The following is a 20,634-nucleotide window of genomic DNA, read 5'->3' on the forward strand; positions in this document are numbered from 1 at the left end:
AGTATTATCTGTATTTTGATTTAGTGTGCTGATCTTAAAGGTGCATTGAAAAATTTGATACTCCGACTGATGCTTCTGTTGTGGAGTGACTCATGCAGCCAGATATGGCTCTAGGGTTTGGTGTTACATGTTGTTTATGTCGTTTATTGTGAAAATTCTGTCACAGTTCCTATGATGACTATTATATTGCTTTTATGGCTTTATTTTGATGTCGAAAACGTTTTTTGGTTTGGCCATGTTTGTTGTAGTACGGAGTTAGACTGATGGCCTTAATCTAAGTTGTCTTGTGGTTGTTGTTGTTTGACTTGCATCCCACTGGGATTTCTGCACACAGCGTTGGTGTATGGTGGTTTTTCAGGAATATTTTGCTGTTTTTTCCTCGATTTTCTGTTTGCACAGTCACATAGTCACTTTAAGATGTTTTCTTGTTCATGTTGTTTTTTGTTCGTTGTGGTTGCACCCGATTCAAGAGCCGAATGGCTCACAGGGCTATACCAAATAAATGAAACTGAAACTATTATTCGCTCATGCAACGCCTGCAGCCATTGTCACGTGCACCGCAACATGTAGGATTGTTTAATCAGATCGATTAAAAGCTCACAATTCAACTTACAATTCAATGTTTTTTTTCTGGTTTAATATTGCCTCCTTCATTCTATCGGATCGTTATCCGATGAACATAAAATAAAATGCTCATTAAAATAAATCTATATCATACTCTCTTAATATCCGTTAACACCGAGGGCCTATGTGCTGTAAAGGGTCGTTGCATATATCTAAACCAGTGATATATAACGAATGTGTTGAAGATTGTTTTGCTATTGCTTGTGAGAGTAAGAATCGCCTAATTATTACATAGATAATGGACACTGGATAGTCTTAAAACAATCCCATGTCCATTCTAGATTGCGCTTGCACCGCGAGTGTCTCTGTTTAAATTGGAGCCACGGGCCTGCAGTCGATTTGTGAAACATTCAACAGCCAATTGAATCGACCAACGCCTGGCAGATAAGATCTCGCGACATCTTGGGTGGGTCTCGCGAGAACGGGATGGTGAAATGGGGGAGGAAGGGGAGCGAAAAGGGCGGGGCTAAGGAATAAAAAGGCGGAGCCAGAGCCGAGAGAGGCGGGGCTAAAGGAAATAAAAGGCGGGGCTGTGCGAAGGAAAGCGCGGGGCTTGGGGAGAAAAAGGCGGGGTTAGGGGAGAAAATAGGCGGGGCGAAAAGGGGAGCTGGCCCCGCGCATGCGCAGCCGCGTTCTTGTCGACCGAGAGAGCGAGCGAACGTCAGGGTGTTTGTAAGGTGCGTTAAAGCTGCGTTGCGTTTCCTCACGACAATGAATCGGTCGCGATTTTTTATTTGGATTTATCGCTGTTTTATTGAGCCGCGCGTCGCCCTTTTCAAGTGATTTGTTTAAGTATGAAGTTTATTTTTTTCTCTTTGCGACCCCGAGAGGCGTCGGGATTCTGGTTTCGTTGTTGCGCGCGAGGCGGTAAAATGGCGGCGGCGCGGGGACGAGAAGGCCGAGGCCTTGCATCCCCCCCCCCCAGCCTCGGTTTGCACTCGCACGACTAGGTGTTGTATTAATGTTACTTAGTAGTAACAACACAGCGTGCGGCTCGAGTTGGTAATTCATTGCAAAGCTTGAATACACAAGGGACTGGATCCCGGCAGAGTGCGAGGTTGCGGCCTTGCGCGGCCATTTCCTAATTGGACTACGCTTAGGCCTTTTTCATCCCAAGGTTTCAAGTAAAGCGGGATATTTGTGATGAATAAGTAACTTAAGCGGTTCAATTGACGGGTTTCGTTAGCTTATTCTCTGCGTGCGGCGTCGTCTGCCTATAGTTTGGAAAGAGTGGGGAGGCAGGGGAGCCTGAGGGATTCTGGGCCCCGAGTCGCCACGCGTGCTGCCCCGCGCCGCCATCTCGGGAAGGTTCCGTGGGACCCGAATCCAACCTTAAACGTTATGATGCGAGTGCACATTTAATTTGGTTTGGGTTATTTAGCGTTGATTGGAGTTCATCACGGAGTTGTCATGGGAGGTATAAATTCCACGTGCCGTGTGGGGTTTTTGTCTTGTATACATCGTTACATCGCGTTTTCGGATGAATACAGGATTATATGGAGTCGATGCCAATTTCAGTGTCGAAGTTTGTCCGAACTGTATTATCAACCATCATTGGATTGCCAGAGCTGTAATTGATATTCCACTTGTATTCGTATTTGGTTTAGTGAAAATTTGATTACAAATCCATGCGGTGTTCGATTTGGCTTTGTTGTTTTCGGCTCGTCCGTCCCAGACCTGAGCTCGTTTTTAGTTTCGATTTACGGTTTTAATCATTGGTTTACCCTGAATTTAACTTATTTAGATTACTTTTGGATTTTAGCATTTTTATATTCGAAGTTTATTCAATCTAAAATGTTTGTCTGACACGTGTTTCAACTTCCGTTCCATGTCAGGTGTATTGAATTCGGGATTGCTTATATTCATAAAGGTTCGATGTATGCCTCATTAACCGAGCCTCTTTTCGCATTCGGACAATAAATTGTACCCACGAGGCGGTCGCGTGTAAATGAGCTTGCGTGAAAACCGCGTGGTCTCGTGCCAGTCTTTTCACTTAGTCCATTGTTTGCATTTTCCAGGAATTAGTACAACTTAACGTCATGGCTGATGAAGTGGTGGAAGGGTTCGTGGTGCGGCTGCGGGGCCTTCCCTGGTCTTGCTCATCCGAGGAGGTCATCAAGTTCCTCTCAGGTACAACCGGGCGGCCTGCGTCTTAACAAAATCATGGTTGCTAAGAAAGGGCGCCAAATGACGAGCAACAAGAGGCAATTTTGAAGGTGTAATAGATGATACTAATTTTTGAATTTAGCACGGTTGTAAGGACGTCGGAAAGAAGATAGAAACGATTGGGTATTCCAAAATTGATTAGTGCGAGGAAACAAGCTGCAAGAAGTGTTTACCTACGTAGTTGAATACAGTGTGAGATAAAACTAATTTTTGTAGGAGTAGTGGCAAGTTTTACAATGTGAACCAGTTCCTACGAGTTGCATTACTTACGTGAACTATGTAATTATATTATTCGTTTGGGAGACTTGAAATAAACCTCGCTTATAATTTACAATAAATTATTGGTCAAGAAAAGAATGCAGTCGTGTATTTTGCTTTATTTTTTACTTGAGGCATCTTCAATAGATATCTTAAAGTGAATGATGGTCATTTTAACTGACAGTTAATAGGTTTCGGTGTAAGTGAAGGTCAGCAACGCTATCGTGCAGGCATACATGTGACGTTACCACTTTTACGTTGGGTAAAACTGTGAAAGTGAGCACACAGCTTATTTTTTTTATGAAAAGATGTCGTACAGCCCACAACTCTATAGCAGGGCAAATATCATTTTGGACTAACATTTGATGGTGAGGAATAAAAGGTTTTCATTCAACTGAATTGAATCTTAAAAATGTTATCCTGAAAAATGTTGCCATAAGGAAAAAGTAGTGTAACGCTGCAGTGCTGATCTTGCGGTGCAGGATGTGCCATCGTGAATAGTGCCGACGGCGTACACTTCACCAACTCGCGTGAAGGCCGACCCAGCGGGGAGGCTTTTGTGGAGCTGGAGTCTGAAGAGGACCTGGATAGGGCTTTGGAACGTGACCACAAGAACATGGGGCACCGCTACATTGAAGGCAAGTTAACACTGTCATATCTGCGATGGTGATTAATTCCCTGGGTGATCGGCACAGTATGATTCTTGGAACACAGTAGTTAAGGGCCCTTGAGTTAACGGGTTACTTTTTAGGTAAGTTGCTCACTGCCAGGTCCACTCATTTGTACTGCCTCACTGCCAAATGTAAAATATCTTATATTAACGTGTATGCTAGAACTCAATTCTGTTGACTTGATCTGAATATTATTGCAGGCTTACACGTAATGTCATTTTCTTCCACTCCGTTAATCCTGATTTAAAAAATATAAGTTAAGCAGTTTACCAGTGCGAGAAGCCCCCCCCCCCCCCATGGTATTTTAATGGTTGTTTATTATTGTCGTGCAGTGTTCCGATCGAAGTTGAGCGAGCTCAACTGGGTGCTGAACCAGCAGAACCCGGTGGCGCTGCCCGAGAGTGGGGAGGCTGAGGGCTGCGTGCGTTTGCGCGGCCTGCCCTTCTCCTGCAGCAAGGAGGAGATTGCGCAGTTCTTTACTGGTAAGTTGTCACCAAGAGAAGGGGAGAGCATCTCTTCTTGAGCTTTAAAGCTCCTGTCTAAATGGGCAGTGAAGGTGTAGACAAAAAAATCCTATCACAGCATGTAAAACTTGTTTTGAGTCCTGAGCTGGAAATGTTAAATGGCATATACTGGCTAGAAATACGTAAGAGTTGATTTTAACTACATTTTTGCAACATTGTTAATTCATTTCAGATGTGATGCATTTAGCTTTGGGTTTGTTGCTTGATTTCAGTGTGGCTGCCCGAGGGATTTTGTACCCATTATAGCCTCAATTTAATTTGTTTTGGTAAAGTTTGAATTGTGTTTTTTGGTTGGTTTATGGTTTGTATACTTTGTCTTGGGGATTTCCAAGGTTACTTGTCAAGTGGCCTTATTAATAATAAAACAAATAATAAACAAAGGGAAATTGGTAGAAAATAACAGGTGTTATACCTCATCATGCCATATATTCTCATAGATGGCTTTTAACTTTGTATCTGGAAAAAATATAACCCGAAGGTAAGTCAAGTGGGGTAGGTTTGTTCGTTGGAATACAATATTTTTGCAATTTTATACTTTCTCTGGTGAACATTTATTGTGACGAATATAATTGTCCTTTTGACAATCCACTGCTGGAAGGAAGCCTCACAAACACCATGTTGGTCATGAGAATAGCTGGCTTGTGTGTTCCTGGTTAGTCAAGTAAATTGTGGTTCATAATTGCTGACCTGTAGCTATCAAGTTGCTGTTTCATTTAACTTGTGTAAAATAAAGGCTTATGTTACTCTATGGTTCCTTCGAAATAGCCAAAAAGTAATTTCTGCAGTCACGAAAGCTCCAAATCAAGTAAAGGCTTATGTTATTATAAGCGAAAGGAAGATTTGTCTTGTAACCATCTGGTGTTCATGAAATTTTGAGTTTTACAGAGGGTTAGACTTTTAGTGACTCATTTTTAGCTGAACTAACTAGGGTTTTCAACCTTGGTAACAAAAAAATGTAATTCATTATATAAGATAATATGCAGATTTCCTGACGTGTAATAATGTGACTGATGTAAAGACTAGGGCTGAAAGAAAACCCATTGTACTACGTGTGTTAGCTGAAGCAGCAACTTGATTAATCCCATTTGGCCGGTTAAACATGCACAATTAAAGAACTACACTTTAGTCAATCTGTTTTCTAAAATGCATTAATCCAACCATGCAGCACCCAACTTTACTCAATACTGCAGGCTCTTAAATGTCAGTATCATATGGAGAGCCAGTTGTCCAAAATGTCTATCTTTTCTCTTGACAGTGTTTTCGTATTTTATTGTAACAATGCATCGGCCACATCCTAGTTCAATGCAGATAACAGTGCATTGTTTTGTGTCAAGTGCAAAATTATCAACCGTGTTCTGCATGATCTGCTGTTTCTAATTTGTTGGCATATATGCCCTATTGCTGTTTTCAGGGTTGGGGTTCGGGTGGGTGGGGCGGGGAGGCCATGAGCATCTCTACACTGCCTTCACCCAGTGTTGCATTTCAAAAGCAAACTCTGTTCGGTCGTATTCATAACATTGTTGTTGTTTCAGGGATTGTTTTAGGCTGAGTATCGATGGGGACCTGGGGGGTGGGTGGGAGATGTTTCCAACCCAGCCCTTGATTTTTTTTTATTCCAGGGGTGGGGGGAAGAGACGCCCAAAGTTTTTGACCAAAACTGTTACAATTTCAGGGACGCCAGCGGGACATGGGTTGGGGTGGTCTGAATGAACACCTTAATCTCTTAAGTATATCAATGGCTTTTGCTGACGTTTCCACAGATTGCATTAAAACCGTTGCTGCTTCAGAGATTCCTCCGCTAAGTTGCTGGGGGACGGGCGAGGGAACGGCGGGCGCTTGATTTATTTAATCATCGCTTTTACACGCGATTCCATGACCCTGACACCTGTTTACCTGGAATGGAAGTGCTGACACGTCGCGGGCCTTGGGCTAGCGTTCCCTCGTCTAAGTGATGTTGGTTTTGGGTTTGTCTAATTGTAAGGGCTGGAAATCGTGCCGAACGGGATTACGCTGCCGGTGGACTACCAGGGGCGGAGCACTGGGGAGGCCTTCGTTCAGTTTGCCTCGCAAGAGGCAGCCGAGAAGGCTCTGGGCAAGCACAAGGAAAGGATAGGGCACAGGTGGGGAGACGGCAAGAGAGAGACTTCTTTTCCCCCTGGCGGGGAGGGGGGAGGCTGCGTGGGACTGTGCATTGAGCTGGAAGGGGAGTGGGTGCTGGGCAAAGCATCCCCCCTTCCCCTGGGCCCTCTTTAGTGCGACTGGCCGGGGTAAGGTGGTATACGGATGTCCTGGGAATCGCGATTGCTTTGAACGGAGGTGGGAGGTGGGTGAAACATGGCAGGGCAAACAAGTGTCCTCTCTACAGTTCATACACAGGTGTATTGTTTCCTCCTTGTAAAGATCATTTGGTTAGCTTTCACATACTCCTTCAAACATTGAATTAATTTTTCAACGTAAATTCCAGCGCAACGTTTACTTGTCTGTTTTACATCTTTAAATAGTTTGGCTTTGCACACATTTTCAAAAAGTCAACTTATTCAGAAGTTTGGTCTTTACACACCTGTGAAATTAATTAATGGCAATTTTGAAATGTAGCATTTAAGATAAAAACTCGACTCGTGTTAGTGCACATGTTCACATTTTACTGTGACATTAAGCGTTGCGATGTGGCTCGTGCAAAGTCTCACTTTGAATTGTATCCGTTTCCCGCAGGTACATCGAGGTATTCAAGAGTAACAGGGGTGAGGTACGCGCCTACTACGACCCACCAAAGCGGCTAATGATGGGAATGCAGAGGCCCGGGCCCTACGATCGGCCTATGGGAGGTGGCCGTGGGGGCCCTCCCATGCGTGGAGGCTTTGACCGCATGCGCCGAGGCGGTGGCTATGGAGGTGAGGCAACTGCAGCACGATGACCCCCCCTCTTCCCCAATTCCTCTGCTATACACATGCTAACCTGAATACTCCTTGGCTTCATGATTGACCATTGTGAGATTGACTGAAAGGAGAAAAGTCCTTTATGTATAGCCATGTGTGAATTCAGATTTACACACAATTTAAATATATAACTACCTTTTAAAGATGGGCTATGCTTTGTGTATAGTCTTCTACCGTATGACCCGTGTAGGTTTAATGGATTGCTTTAAACACTTTGATTAAAACGTTTCCATTCCAAACCCATGGTGATCACATCTCAAAGGAAATCCAATCAAAAATAGGGTTTTTATGCAAAATGTTTTTGCATTCGATTGCACCTGTGGGAAAGGGCTTCCTCGCTCAAAGTCTTCCAGTCTGAATAGAATAATCTGATTTGTATGTCCAGACTTATGTTTGTGAACCATGTGCTCACTTCGGGATGTTGATTATATTCACACTTGTAAAGTGACGATTTTATGGACTTGAGTGGCGAACGTGTGGTGTCTCTCGTTTAAGGTTATGGCGGTGGATATGACGATGGCTTCAATGGCTACAATGACAACTATGGCTATGACCGTGGTTTTGACCAGGGTGGGAAGGGCATGATGGGTATGGGTATGGGGGGTGGCATGGGAGGTGGCGGCATGTCCCGAGGTGAGTTGATGTTCCTGTGTTGCTGGGATTTTACACCCCCCCCCCCCATATACCCCTTGTATGCTGTTCTAAAGATTAGGTGATTGATTGACGGAGCTTTCCCAAACGTCTAAAGGCGGCTTTTGGGGGGTGGGGGTTTGAGAATTTCTCCATTTAGACATCTCTACATTGACAATAAAACTTAAAGCACCATACTTGGCTATTCTAGAATGTATATTCTTAGCTCTTTCGGTAAAGTCACGTTGAAGGGAAATAATAAAAAATATATAAAACAATAAAAAATTATCACGACGTTTCGACCAAAACACAAACGGTCGTCATCAGGTGTATGGTCGAAACGTCGTGAGAATTTTTATTGTGTTTTGTTTTATATATATTTTATTGTTTCCCTTCAACGTGACTTTACCGAAAGAGCTAAGAATATGAATTACTGCAATCACGAAAGCTTTAAATCAAAATTTATTCTGGAATGGTTATGCTATTTGCCTGAAGTTATTATTTCGTGTCAAACTTATTGTTGGTTTCCTATTGCACATTAAATGTATGTATGAACTTATGCCCCATATCTAGCCAACAATGATAATCAGAGGTGTGTACTTTATGCTCAAGTAAACATTGGTTTGGCCACTGGGAATACGTTGTTCCTTTTTGTATAGCTCTATTTTGTAAGGAATTGGAATTAATGCACTGGTTTTTTTCTTTTGTAAAGTGAACGTTGGGGCTGAGTATTTCTGTATATGCCTGCTTTGTGGCAGGCATGTCTGGCCGTGGCTATGGAGGTGGAGGAGGAGGAGAATCCAGCTACCAGAGCTCCTCTGGACACTTTGTGCACATGCGGGGCCTGCCCTTCAGAGCCACAGAATTGGACATTAACAACGTAGGTTCAGATTCCTGCTGCTCGCAGCTCAACCGCAGTTTGCAGCAGTCGTGGAAGTCGAAGAGCTGCATCTGTCATTGCTTGTGTGCTTTGTGCTGCAGTTCTTCACGCCGCTGAACCCTGTTCGCGTGAACATCGAGTACGACGGGAGCGGGAGGCCCACGGGAGAGTGTGACGTCGAGTTTGCCTCTCACGAGGATGCCGTGACCGCCATGGCCAAGGACAAGGCTCACATGCGTAAGCTGCACACGCTGCTGTGGCATTTGAAAGGCGGCGGGAACGTTTTTACAGAATTATTGATTAATAGTTCGACCTAATCTATTGCTGGATTAAGGCCTGCCCAAATCGTTGCCATCTTTCACTGTCCTACATTGCAACAATAGAACAATCCGCTTATCCATCCTTTTACATGTCCCCACGAGGGAAATTGGAGAACATTTTTACATTCAAAGCCTGTCTCCTCCCACTGATCGTAATACACTAAGTTTTTCCACAAAGATATGGAGCCATCACTCCATGTATTGGGTGTATAGGTAGGTCATTATAAATCGGTGGGGTTGTATAAATGGATCGCTGCATAGTTCCTAGTGATGAAGCCTATATTTTTTGTTTGGCCCTAAAAAGGGGCCATTCTCATTGGTAATTGCGTTGAGACTTTTCGGATCCAAACAAATGCCTAAATTAATCACATCTGTAGTTTAGACTATTGTACGTGAGTAGGTGTTTATGGTTTCTACATATTTATTTAACTTCGGTTCCATAGCATAGCTCTGAGTGAATGATAACATATGAGTCCATGCTGTGAAAGTTAACCTGTTAAGAGAAGCCCTGACATGTTGAAGCCACTTTAAATGTTTGTCTAGTGCAGCAAAGGATTGTGACAAACGGCATCACTTGTGAAATGGATTTGTAAATGTACAACTTCATAGATGACAAGTGGCCTCTGTTTGCATGCAAGTTGTTTGGTTATTCAATTCAAATGAGGTACTAAACAACAGTCAACTGGTTCACCCAGTGGTCACCCATGATGGTGATGCAAGCTTGCTGGTGATCATTTCATTATTAAAATGTATCGAGCTTAAACATGACATTTGGAGGTGCAGGTGAATTAAAGGAAGTCTGCAGATTCTGACTGGAGGTCAACACTGCCAATGTGCAGTGAAAGTTATTGCGTTTCAGGCTTCCTGAAGCTGCGACGGAACCGACGTTCGCCTGGTCCGATTCAAGAGACGGGCTTGACGAGGAGGCCACTTGAGGATGATCGGAGGTTGCGGGATTTAACGCATGATGAGATAGCAGTAGCTGAAATAGGCTGGTTGAGCCTGTACGTGTGCTAAAATAACTCCTTGTTTCAATATTCTTAGGATTTGTACTGTTTGAGAGGTGCTTTGTTGGTTGACAAATGCTTGCCAGGCTGCGACATAACATTGTGCCGTCTGTTTGCTTCTCCACAGAACATCGCTACATCGAGCTGTTCCTCAACTCCTCTGCTTCAGCCAGCATGGGTGGGGGTAACTACGGTGGTGGCAATGGCATGGGTAGGTGCCCCACGCAATGGAGGATGGCAGCTCCCACACTCACGGGGTATAGGTCCCCCTACAGGACCTACCAATATCTTTGTCTTGATAGTTCTTTCAGCAGTGGTCCCTAAAACTATTTCTCCTTGCCGGGGGTAACCAAAAACAAGCAACCAGTAGGCATACAGAACCAAATGCAAGATAGTTTATCTAGTGCCCTTGGCAATGCAATGGTTTAAATGTTAAATTAAAATCCTCTTCCTTTTAAGAGTGCTGTCTTAGTGTTGAGTCTTTGTTCAAATAGGCTGGGTGCCAGAGCTAACTCATTCTGCCAATCTCTTGGATTCCTCACTTAAAGCAACTTGGTGGATAGTCTTGGCTTTTATCCTAATTGGGAACTTAATGCTCGCCCCAAGCTCTTGAGGTTTCCCAATACTTGGTCGAGCTCCCGCACCTCCGATTTTGCATGGTTGACTTAAGTATGGTGCAAAAGAAGTTCAAAATGAATGTTTTCGTCTTTGAAAGGTTATGAACATCTGTTTTGAAATATCACAAGCAGTCTCTTGCTTGCCAAAAAGCGTCTAGGTTTTAATTATCTGCGATTGAAAACTGCATCGTTTTTAAAGGAAGACAACCAGAAAACTAAATGGCTTATTGTAATGTAGTTACACACTTCACTTGTGTGCTTGGCTCTCCTGCAATACCTGACAAATTAATTTGGCGTGCTACCATATAATTGTGATGCCAGTGAAGTGACAGCTCTGCTTAAAAGTCCATTTACTCATGAGGCATAACACTTGTCAGACTTACCGACGACAACACAGCCTTGGCACATGCGTGCAAAATTGAGCTATTTGTCTTTTGTGTTGCATCATTGTTTAAGACATGTTAAAATCCCCATAAGTTATATTCCTGTGTGTGTTTGTGCGTGCGTCTAGGTGGTGGTTATAATGGAGGCCGTTTTGCGGGTTTTTCAGGCTCTCAGTCAAGCTTCAGCACCGGTAACCAGGGCGGCTACAACACAACTGCCGCTGGCATGTCTGGCGGATATGGCAACAGCAACTTTAGCGCCGATGGCTATGGCGGTAACATGGGAGGAGGCTATGGTGAGTGAGGGCAGTGCAACAGTTTGAACCTTTCACCTGAAGTTACAAAAAACTAAATTCCCTTTTAGCTCTAGTAAAAAAAACGTGGTTGTGAAAATTGAAAGTTAAAGGATTCGTTAGGTTATATCAAATTTAAATCATCGCTTGCATGCAGTTTACCCCAAAAATTGCACATTTTGTCAGGATGAGAAATGTGGCTGCCAGTTCTTAAGAACAAATATCTGACTTTGTATATCATCTCAATTCTCGCTGTTTGTGTTGGTGAGTGTAAAGGTTGAAACGGGCGTATATATATTTTTTCCCCACGTTGCTCAATCTGAGCACTGAGGGAGGGAGGTTCGGGGAGGGGTCTTGGGAGGCACTCGCTGGTTGGTCAGTAATTATAATTTCAAGTGGTATTTCACCTTACTTTGCCTTCCACTGGTATTGGCCAGAGGAATTTAAATCCATTTGGTTTTCAACATCTTTGGGGGGAATTGACCGGGCTCCAACTGAAGCCACGCACTGCTGTAAAACAAAACGTTTGTGACATCGGTTTGTCAAAGTATGGGCATGATTTTGTTCACCAGGAGGGGAGGAGACTAAATGCATAGTGGATATTATGCTGCCCTGTCCAATTGGTAAGCCATGATTAGATTCTTCAGAGTTAAGCAGCTTTGATTGGCTTGTGTTCTTAGTGATGGCCACCCCATTATTAACTCTGGACTGATGCTGGCACCAAGTAATTTGCTAGCCTTGTAGCCAGGAGGGGGTTGGTGTGGGTGAGGTCAGAGTGCCGAAGTGGGAAGTTGGGATCAACGCTCTTCTCATTGGTGCCACGGCAGCAAGGGCAAGCATGCTTTTGTGGGCAGGCATCAAACAGTCTCACGACTGTTCGCCGTTGGGCACTCGGATTCGTGCGGGTGTGCAACGAGCAATTGGTTGTTTAGCAGAGAAAAGGGGGTTGGGGTGGGGGGATTAAGATTTTTGAGGGTTGGAGGGTGGCTGGGGAGTGAAATACATAGAGGGACACTGTGCATATGCTCAGTCCTAAATCTCTACCTTTCGTGTCACACCTTTTTCACACAGGAGGCACAGGCGGCATGGGGGCAGGGGGTGGCTTCTACAGCGGCAGTACGCAGAACAGCGGGATGGGAATGGGTGGTTCGGCCATGGGAAAAATGGGCAGGGGGAACTGGAACATGTGAATTCCAAACCGAGGCATAGTGAAAAGCTTGGTCTCTTTCTCGTTTGTAGACAGGTCTTTGTGGATAGCCAGCCAGTTTGAGCTCTTTCTGAGACGCCCGTTTCTGAATCCTGTTGTGATAGGTGGAAGCGCCTCTGGTTGTGGTAATTCCAACCTTTTATGCTTATAACACCCTGTGTTGACAGTATGTATGGCAGAGACGTATATATACTGTTATTTTTTTGTTTATTGTATTAATTTTCCTTGAACAACTTCATACATTTTGGCAGTGCGTGTGAATAAATGTCTTTCATATTACAATGACTTGTCGTGTGTTTTCCCAACCCTGCATTTTCTCACTTTGGGCTGCAGGTGGTGGTAGTGCCCAATCTACAGTTTTAAAGCCCATGTCTGACCATTCTTCCGCAGTGGTTTGTGGAACTGTTGCAGATACCCATTACTTTTTTACTGCCCGTTGCACAACCATTTGTATAGAAACTGCAACTTTATACACATATAAAAGCTAATGGCTCCTTAATGGGGTTTTAATTGTAAATCTCGGTGCTTTTAGAGTTGAATTTGAAAGCTGTTTGGTTTCATGGTGCTCCACGAAAATGTGTCCGACCAGTCGGTGGTGGTTCTGGGGTCCAGGAAGGTTTGGAACCACCACTCGAGCACAGGCAGCAATTAACTTGTGTGATCATTAACATGAAGCTGGGTAATGCACAAGTACTTTATGGGGCAAGTGGAGGCCAGTGGGCCACTGGTTTATCACTGTGCCATTATTAAAAGGAAGTGACCTTTAAGCAAAATAAGTGTTGCCTTCAAGGATTTGTACTCACTGGGCATGATGAATGTCAACTGGAGTTGGCTGCTCCTAATTAAAATACAGCCATGGGCCTTTGGTTGCAATGGGAATCCAATTTATTGATGTTGGAATACCAGCATGACTGCTTAGAAATTGTATTATATAGACTCCAATATGCAGTACTTAAAATTGGGCTTTATACAGTATTTAAATGCATGACCACTTACATATATCACAGCTCTCATTGAAAAGGAGTTTATGAATGTGAGGCTAAGGTGCTGTGTAGTACCTTGATCAATAACATGAGTCGCATCCAAATGTGTTTATTCTACAGGCTGGAACACATTGTTTGAGAGATGGGAAAACAAACTTTGTACCTATTTATTTGGCCTATAAAAGTGAATTGTCATATTTGGTCAGTGTATCCACGTGTGATCTGTAGTTATAGACCTTTTCAAAAACAGTTTTGCTATTGGGTACCGACAAACTCCATTCCGCTGCCCATGGTTTTTATATTGAACTACCCATGAATTAGATGCGTGTCTATTTAATAGTGAAGATTAAGTGTGGAAAGCTTTTCTTTTTGGCAAATAGGGTTGCGTTTTGACATTTTAATGATTGGGTAGGTGAGACTTAGGCGGCGCAGAAGCAAGGTGCTTGAATCTAATGAAAGCTAACAAGTGTACTGTGGCTCGGACGATGGGATTTGCATGCGAATTGCCCTGGTTGAGGGTGAATACTGAAGTATTCCCACCACTCTTAAGAGGGAAAAAAAAGTCGAATCAAACGAGCCCTTTTGGATACACCTAGACAACTGGGATGTCCCTTAATGCATTTGAAGACTCGTGATAAGGGTAGCTTTTCTGGAAGCACTAACACTTTGCAAGCTTTTTCTAATGTACAAATGGTTCATGGCAATAGTCCGAATACACGTGTGTGCCAGATGACAGATTTGCTTTTCGATTTGCATCTTTAAGAGGCTTGTTAACTTGACTCGCCAGAGTCTTCACACCGCCTTTCATCTTCACAAAGCACAGTATCGAGTTTTGGATCAAGGGCTACTCGGCGCCTCCTAGGGTGGGTAAACCCTTTGCATGGTGCCTTGAGGTGAACCTCGATGGCCATGGCTTCATGTTATATACCGTGCTGCTCCTAGACTGCAGTGGGTGCATAACTAGTCTCCACAGCAGAATGCGGACTGAATGTGGTGTGCTGCTCGCGGATTTATTTTCCGTCTTGCAGCCCTGTGAAATTAAGCCCTGGTCATGGTCAATGTCACTGCTGTCTGAGGCGTAAAATGAAAGAAGCCGGCGAGAGGAGACCAAGCGCTGCGCCTCTGCTGAAAGACTGGGACCCATCGAAAAAATCGTGAATGAATAACAGGTGCCACTGCAAAAACTTCCTAAAATGAAGAAAACTTTGGTTCTTTCGGTAAAGTCAAGTAGAAATAAATTAAATAGAATACGACGATACCATTGCAACAACCATCAGGTACAAATGAATGAGAAAACAGTAAACTTAGAAATATGCAATACAACACAGTCGGCCAACAAAACAGTCAACACCCCACCTGGTTGATTACGTTCTAACAAAGATTGCCAAATTTGAGAGACAAAACACGAAAGCTTCGAATCAAATTTGAAGAAAACTGTGCGACGATTGTGTAACACGGCGTGCATTTTTAAGGATGATATTTTGGGCAGAGTTCAAACGTTGTTTGCCCTTTACTCAAAGAATGCTCATTGGTCAAAACGCTTTCTCGTGTATTATTAAATTTACAGCTCTTGGCCAATCCACTGCAGAATAAAGGCCCCTTCCAGCAGTCAATGTCCTACAAGGCAATCGCCCAACACCTCTGGATTCCATTGCCTCCATCTTTGCGGTGGGCATTACCCCCTAACCCTTGGCTATTATTCCCCCCCGATCGGCTTCATAGGAATGCTACATTTCCAAAGTACTTGCTACTGTCATAGAAATGCTGAATTTCCATCACCGGCTCGGGACCATGATGCATGTGCGTGCGTATGTGTATCTTGTACGTGTGGGTGGTGGAGAACACGGCCTGGACGTTTATTGCGCCGAGTTGCTGAGTTACCGGCAGGGCCAAGGGGAGGTTGCACAGTGACGGTAAATTACTGCTCGTGTTCCATAAACAGCATGGCGCGTTTACACTGAGGGCGAGGCTGCTGCGGAGGGCATCTCTCAAACACAGATGAGGACCTTTGGAGCAGGAGCAAAGCTCACGCCCCCTGTGTCCATCCCCGCACGAAGCCCTGCGTGCCCCGCTCGCTCTCCATTACCACCCACTTCTGCACCCATGTTTCCAGTCAGCCATTTAATGTCGGTGGGGGGGAGGGGGTTGGTGAGGGCTGAACCCGCACCCTCCCCACCTCTGCACTATTCGTGAAAAAATGTTTGCGTAATATTTAATGCCTGTGATGACGAGCGATGGACGTCGCAGCCTCAAAGACACGTGAAAAGTCAAACTCTGACATTCTGTTTTACGTTTGTTTGACATTGTGCTGTGTGCCCCCACCCCCTTGCTCCAGTTTATTAAGCAAGGTCACTTTGCAGGGGTCACAGCGCTGGTGAAACGTTCCCTTACCACGTGCCGACTATGATTTGCAAATACTCTCCCGTTCGATGGGCCACGTATTAACACTCAAACGCACCTCACTGCACCGGGCCTCTTGCAGTGACACAATTGGACACTTGTTGCCAGGTATAATCTATTCCTGGCTCTCGTGTCTTATTAGTGCAGCTACGTGGCCTGCTGTGGTGGATAATTGTGTGCTGGACCGTTTTTGGAGGAGTTAGATCTCTTGCGGCCTGCGTACGGTCCACGGCCCGTGAGTTCCGCCCTCGCCAGTCTCCCCACCTCCCACACCCTCCTATTGCTTCATTACCGCACTGCCTGGTGGGTACCTTTGGGGATCAGAAAAGGGCCCCCTTCCTCATATGGATGCCCTTTAAAGGGGGCGCCAGTTTTCGGGCCCTCCCACGAGAGTTCATGATAATATTACAAGAACGAAAACGTCGGCTCGCATTGATTTGGAGCCTCCATCAGTCAGGATCTGGGGGAGGGGCTTTTCGCCGGGAGGGATGGATGGAGCACGGGATATACTTTAGGGTTGCCACCTTTCCTGGTTTTCCCAGGACGACCTATTTTTAAGGTCGCTGCTGGCCTGGACAATCGTAAATCTTCCTGGGACATTAAAAGTCCAGGTTGGTTATGCAGTAATGCACCACTCAAGACGACGCGTCTACATGTAGATTCTCACCGTCTTTGGTGAGATTATTTTATTATTCCCATGACGTCCTGGGATTTTGTAACAAGGAGGTGGCAACCTTGAGCCCGCGTGCCTTTAGCAACGGCGATCCCAGCTCCACGCGCACATCCTGAGCCGGGCTTTTACAAACTCCGTAGTCCTTGCTCCACACCGCGTTTCCATTGTTGTTGCCTCCATGTCGTGATTATCATGGGGGTTGTTTGACCATACCTCACCACCTCTGGTCACAGTGCGGGTTGGTTCAGTTAAGTACAACAATGGGCAGCGGTGTTTCGTAAGCGCCTTTTGACAGCAGTGGCTGCTCGTGGATGATGAGCCACAGAAAAGGTGGACATTGTGAAATAAATTATGTTGGAAAACCTCGGTTTAGTCGGCTGGTAAAACTCATGGCTATTTGTAATGCTTTAAAAAAAACTACAGGATGCATCCGCTTTGTCCCTACGTCTGTAATGGGAGACCATGATATCTCCCGTAAATACGATTCAGGTTGAACCAAACTTGAGCACATAGTGCTATGAAAAAGGGCCATTTCCCAAAACGTCTTTTTATATGTTTATTTTTAAGGCCACACAGAGGGTTATTGACACATGTGTTGAGTTTTCATCATATTTATTATCCCACTGCCAACGGAGAGCATCGCCGAATAATGTGTTTAGTATACAATCGTGTTGCTGAGGGGTTTTACCCTGTGTTAAACCGGCCAAAATTGAACCAAAGTTTGCCCCCAAACCTTGGAGATACAAGCCTCCGTGCCAGTGCATTGTTTTGCCCAACTTCTCTCGGTCATGAATCGGATCATCCAGCAGTCGACTGACGCCTACCGACTGCTTGAGACCATTGATATCAATTTGCAAACGAAAGTGAGCGACTCGAAAGTGCAATGACACGCATTGGCGATCGCACCTGGCGAGGGGGCATCCACTGGACCCCATCCTCCCTCCCCCCGTGTCCCCTTAGCCCACAGCCAAGATGCAGCAGCTGGCGCCCTCATTAAACTCGTCCGGCTGCTAATTACTGACTCCACCGTCTCGCATCCTCTCCATCCACAATCTCCAATCACCCCCCACGCCCCATCCAGCAGCAGCAGCCCCCCACCACCACCTACCCTGGAGGCCGAGGTTGGAGTGTAAATAATCTACCCACGCCTCTCCCACCGATGTTGCTTTAGATCAGCAGGAGGGTTTCTGATTGTAATTGTAATAATAGCATCGTCTCCCTTGTCATGTTCGCTACGAATTACTCATCATATAGCCATTAATTCACCAACATCATCGCAGCTGACTTTACATTGGGTGTGCGAGCTCCCCCTCTTCCGCACGGGTTTCCTGCGGGTTCTTCCTATTTCCTGCCACAGCTAAAACCCCCCACACAGTGTAACCTGCATTGGCTCCACTCCCCAATGCTAAACGTGTCTACAAATGGCTCCATTGTGATGACAGCATTGTCGTCCCCGGACTGTGAACACTTGGCAGGCCCCTCCTAAACAAGGAGTCTTTAGTCTCCGTGAGGCTATCCTGGGCAAAGAAGCGAAATAAATAAATACTATCCTATATACATAAGCCAGCTCCAGCATCACGTGACTTCCGTGTGGCCACCCGCACTCGAAAGCGCTCCCTCTCCACTCCGCCCGCTGTGAAAACCCACGCCGTGCTCCTGCTCCTCCTCCTTGCAGCAGCAGCGTGGAGGTCCTCACGCAACCTCTCCCTCCTTCCCCATCCTCAACTCTCCTGAGCTCTTTGCTCCCGTTTCTCCGTTCCTTTCCCATCCCTTTCCTCTCATTCCGCACTCTTTCTCTCTCCTCTCTTCCCTCTCCCGTTCCTTTCTCGTTCCCCATTCATTACATCCTTGACTCCACTTCCCTTCCCGCGGAGTGCGCCACGGGATGCGACGTTGCTCGCGATGATGAAATCGCGACAATGAAATCGGCCTCCGGCCGGCGACATCAAAGCACGCGGCACGATCACGTGGAAGTCACGTGAGCTGTCGCCAATTAGTGGTGTCTGAGTGCGCGCCCCTTGATTACTGCATTCAGAGCACGCGACAACAACAACAACAACACACAGCGTGATCACCGAGAGGTTCATCACGATGCGATGATGGTGATCGCGATGGCGTTCACGGCGTTCCTCGCTGTCGGTGATTACGGCTCTAATGATGGTGATGCAGGTGACGACGATGATGATGGTTAATTATGGCGATTCTGTTTACGTGTACACTCTTGGTAGGTGCTGTGTACATTTCAATTACGGGTTGTATGCGGTGAATTCGTTTCCTTTAATTGACACCCCCCTCCCCTTCCAGTCGCCCCCCCCCGCCCCGCTCGCTCCCTGCTCGCCTCTCCGCTTAGCAACGAAATCAAAACAAGAGAGAGAGGAAGCATCGCACTCAGCACCCCGGTGTTTCCATTGCCCCAGTGCGGGGTTCGGGGTGGAGGTGCTGAATGTGGGATGAAGCAGAGGGCCGCGTGAGATTGGAGGAGAGAAGCAAGTCCTGAGTACACGCAGCGACGATTGCCACGATGAGAGAGCGTGGATCCTTCCCGAATCGAATTTCCACGGCTGCTGCAACCACATCATCGCGATGGCCTTAATACTGGCAATAATTCCGCTCTTAATCTTCACTCTAAACCCTAACTCCCAGACATAATTTACAATATCCTGAGTCTTGACCCTAGCTCTTACATGTATTCATCATCCTTATCAGCCACGACCTATATCCACTGTTGGATGAAGGCCTCCCCATGCCGTCGCCACCTCTCACTGTTATCAAATGCCACAATCCATCTCAAGCCTCCACATCAGCAGATCTCATCGCCCCAACTCTCCGATGGTCGTCCTATCACCGTGATAAGAAAAGCCCAATTCCGTTGTTATCATGGGGTTTATCTCGTTCATGTATATATTAGAATCATCTCAATTGTAACCAAGATGCGAAGAAAGAAATGTAATCCTGTCGATATCCTTGTTTTTCAACCGAGCCCTTATCCTTTGCAGTACCGTCGCGTGCGTATTGAGGCAAGTGCTGTTCGTATTGAGGCAAGTGCTGTTCGTATTGAGGCAAGTGCTGTTCGCGAGCACCTATGAAGTCTGTCACGGTGGACCGGATGGTGGGGTGGTTAGAACTCGGATGTCTGTGATCTGTGCATGCGTCTGTGTAACGGCTCCACCTCTCCACGATCTCCTCCGCGTTTCCACGTGATTGTGGGACGCGGTTTACAAATCATCGGGCGCGTGCAGCGAGCGTAACGCCGCTAATTTATATTTGCGCGACGCATCTCGGCTAAACTATTAAGAAGAGACAGAGTGGATGGGTAACGAGGACTGGGGATTCTGTGCCGCAGAGTGAGACGAGCAGTATGTATGTACAGTATGTTGGACTTCTTTTGCACCGCACGTAGGCAAGTGCTAATTGGAGGTGTGCCCTTTGCACAACGAGGTGGTCAAACTTTGAAGTTCACGTTTTCGGGGAGGGGTTCCATATGGGACCCCTCGAGACCCCAGAACTCTGAGGATCCCAGGGTTTCTCTTCCTCCAGCATGTTTCCCACGCCGCGCAAGCACAAGGGCAGGCGAATGTCGCGCGGGTGTTTTATGAAGAGACATCTGTGCGGTAAAAGCGTCAGGCGGCCTGGATTTACTGCGTGCCGTCGTGGTGGTGGAAGTGGGTGGGGTAGGAGAAGGAGGATGAAGAGGTATGGAAGGATGAATGAGAAGATAAAGAGGAATGGGATGGGTGTGTGGTGTAGGAGGAGAAGGAGGATGAAGGGGTGTGGAAGGATGAATGAGAATATAAAGAGGAATGGGATGGGTGTGTGGTGTAGGAGGAGAAAGAGGATGAAAAGGTGTGGAAGGATGAATGAGAAGATAAAGAGGAATGGGATGGGTGTGTGGTGTAGGAGGAGAAGGAGGATGAAGGGGTGTGGAAGGATGAATGAGAAGATAAAGAGGAATGGGATGGGTGTGTGGTGTAGGAGGAGAAGGAGGATGAAGGGGTGTGGAAGGATGAATGAGAATATAAAGATGAATGGGATGGGTGTGTGGTGTAGGAGGAGAAGGAGGAT

The 20,634-nt window shown here is 45.8% G+C and overlaps 1 protein-coding gene across 5 annotated transcripts; it reads left to right on the plus strand.

Annotated features, from left to right (window-relative positions):
- The first annotated feature begins 1,209 nt into the window (after positions 1-1,209).
- On the plus strand, positions 1,210-12,798 carry LOC116940371 (heterogeneous nuclear ribonucleoprotein F). 5 transcript variants are annotated; one of them, XM_032950144.2, is made up of 12 exons: positions 1,210-1,301; positions 2,643-2,754; positions 3,531-3,686; positions 4,052-4,201; positions 6,225-6,363; positions 6,956-7,134; positions 7,675-7,812; positions 8,568-8,689; positions 8,791-8,926; positions 10,144-10,227; positions 11,145-11,312; positions 12,381-12,798. In XM_032950144.2, exons 2-12 carry the CDS (start codon positions 2,664-2,666, stop codon positions 12,497-12,499), a joined length of 1,482 nt encoding a protein of 493 aa, XP_032806035.1. In that variant the 5' UTR covers positions 1,210-1,301; positions 2,643-2,663; the 3' UTR covers positions 12,500-12,798. The 5 variants fall into 5 exon arrangements, with proteins under 5 accessions (XP_032806035.1, XP_032806038.1, XP_032806037.1 ...); XM_032950147.2 differs by having other exon boundaries at positions 11,184-11,312; XM_032950146.2 differs by having other exon boundaries at positions 8,592-8,689.
- Positions 12,799-20,634: the final 7,836 nt, after the last annotated feature.

Source organism: Petromyzon marinus, chromosome 8 (assembly GCF_048934315.1).
Source record: "Petromyzon marinus isolate PM22_M1 ecotype Great Lakes invasive population chromosome 8, UKy_Petmar_22M1.pri1.0, whole genome shotgun sequence".
Taxonomy (NCBI): domain Eukaryota; kingdom Metazoa; phylum Chordata; class Hyperoartia; order Petromyzontiformes; family Petromyzontidae; genus Petromyzon; species Petromyzon marinus.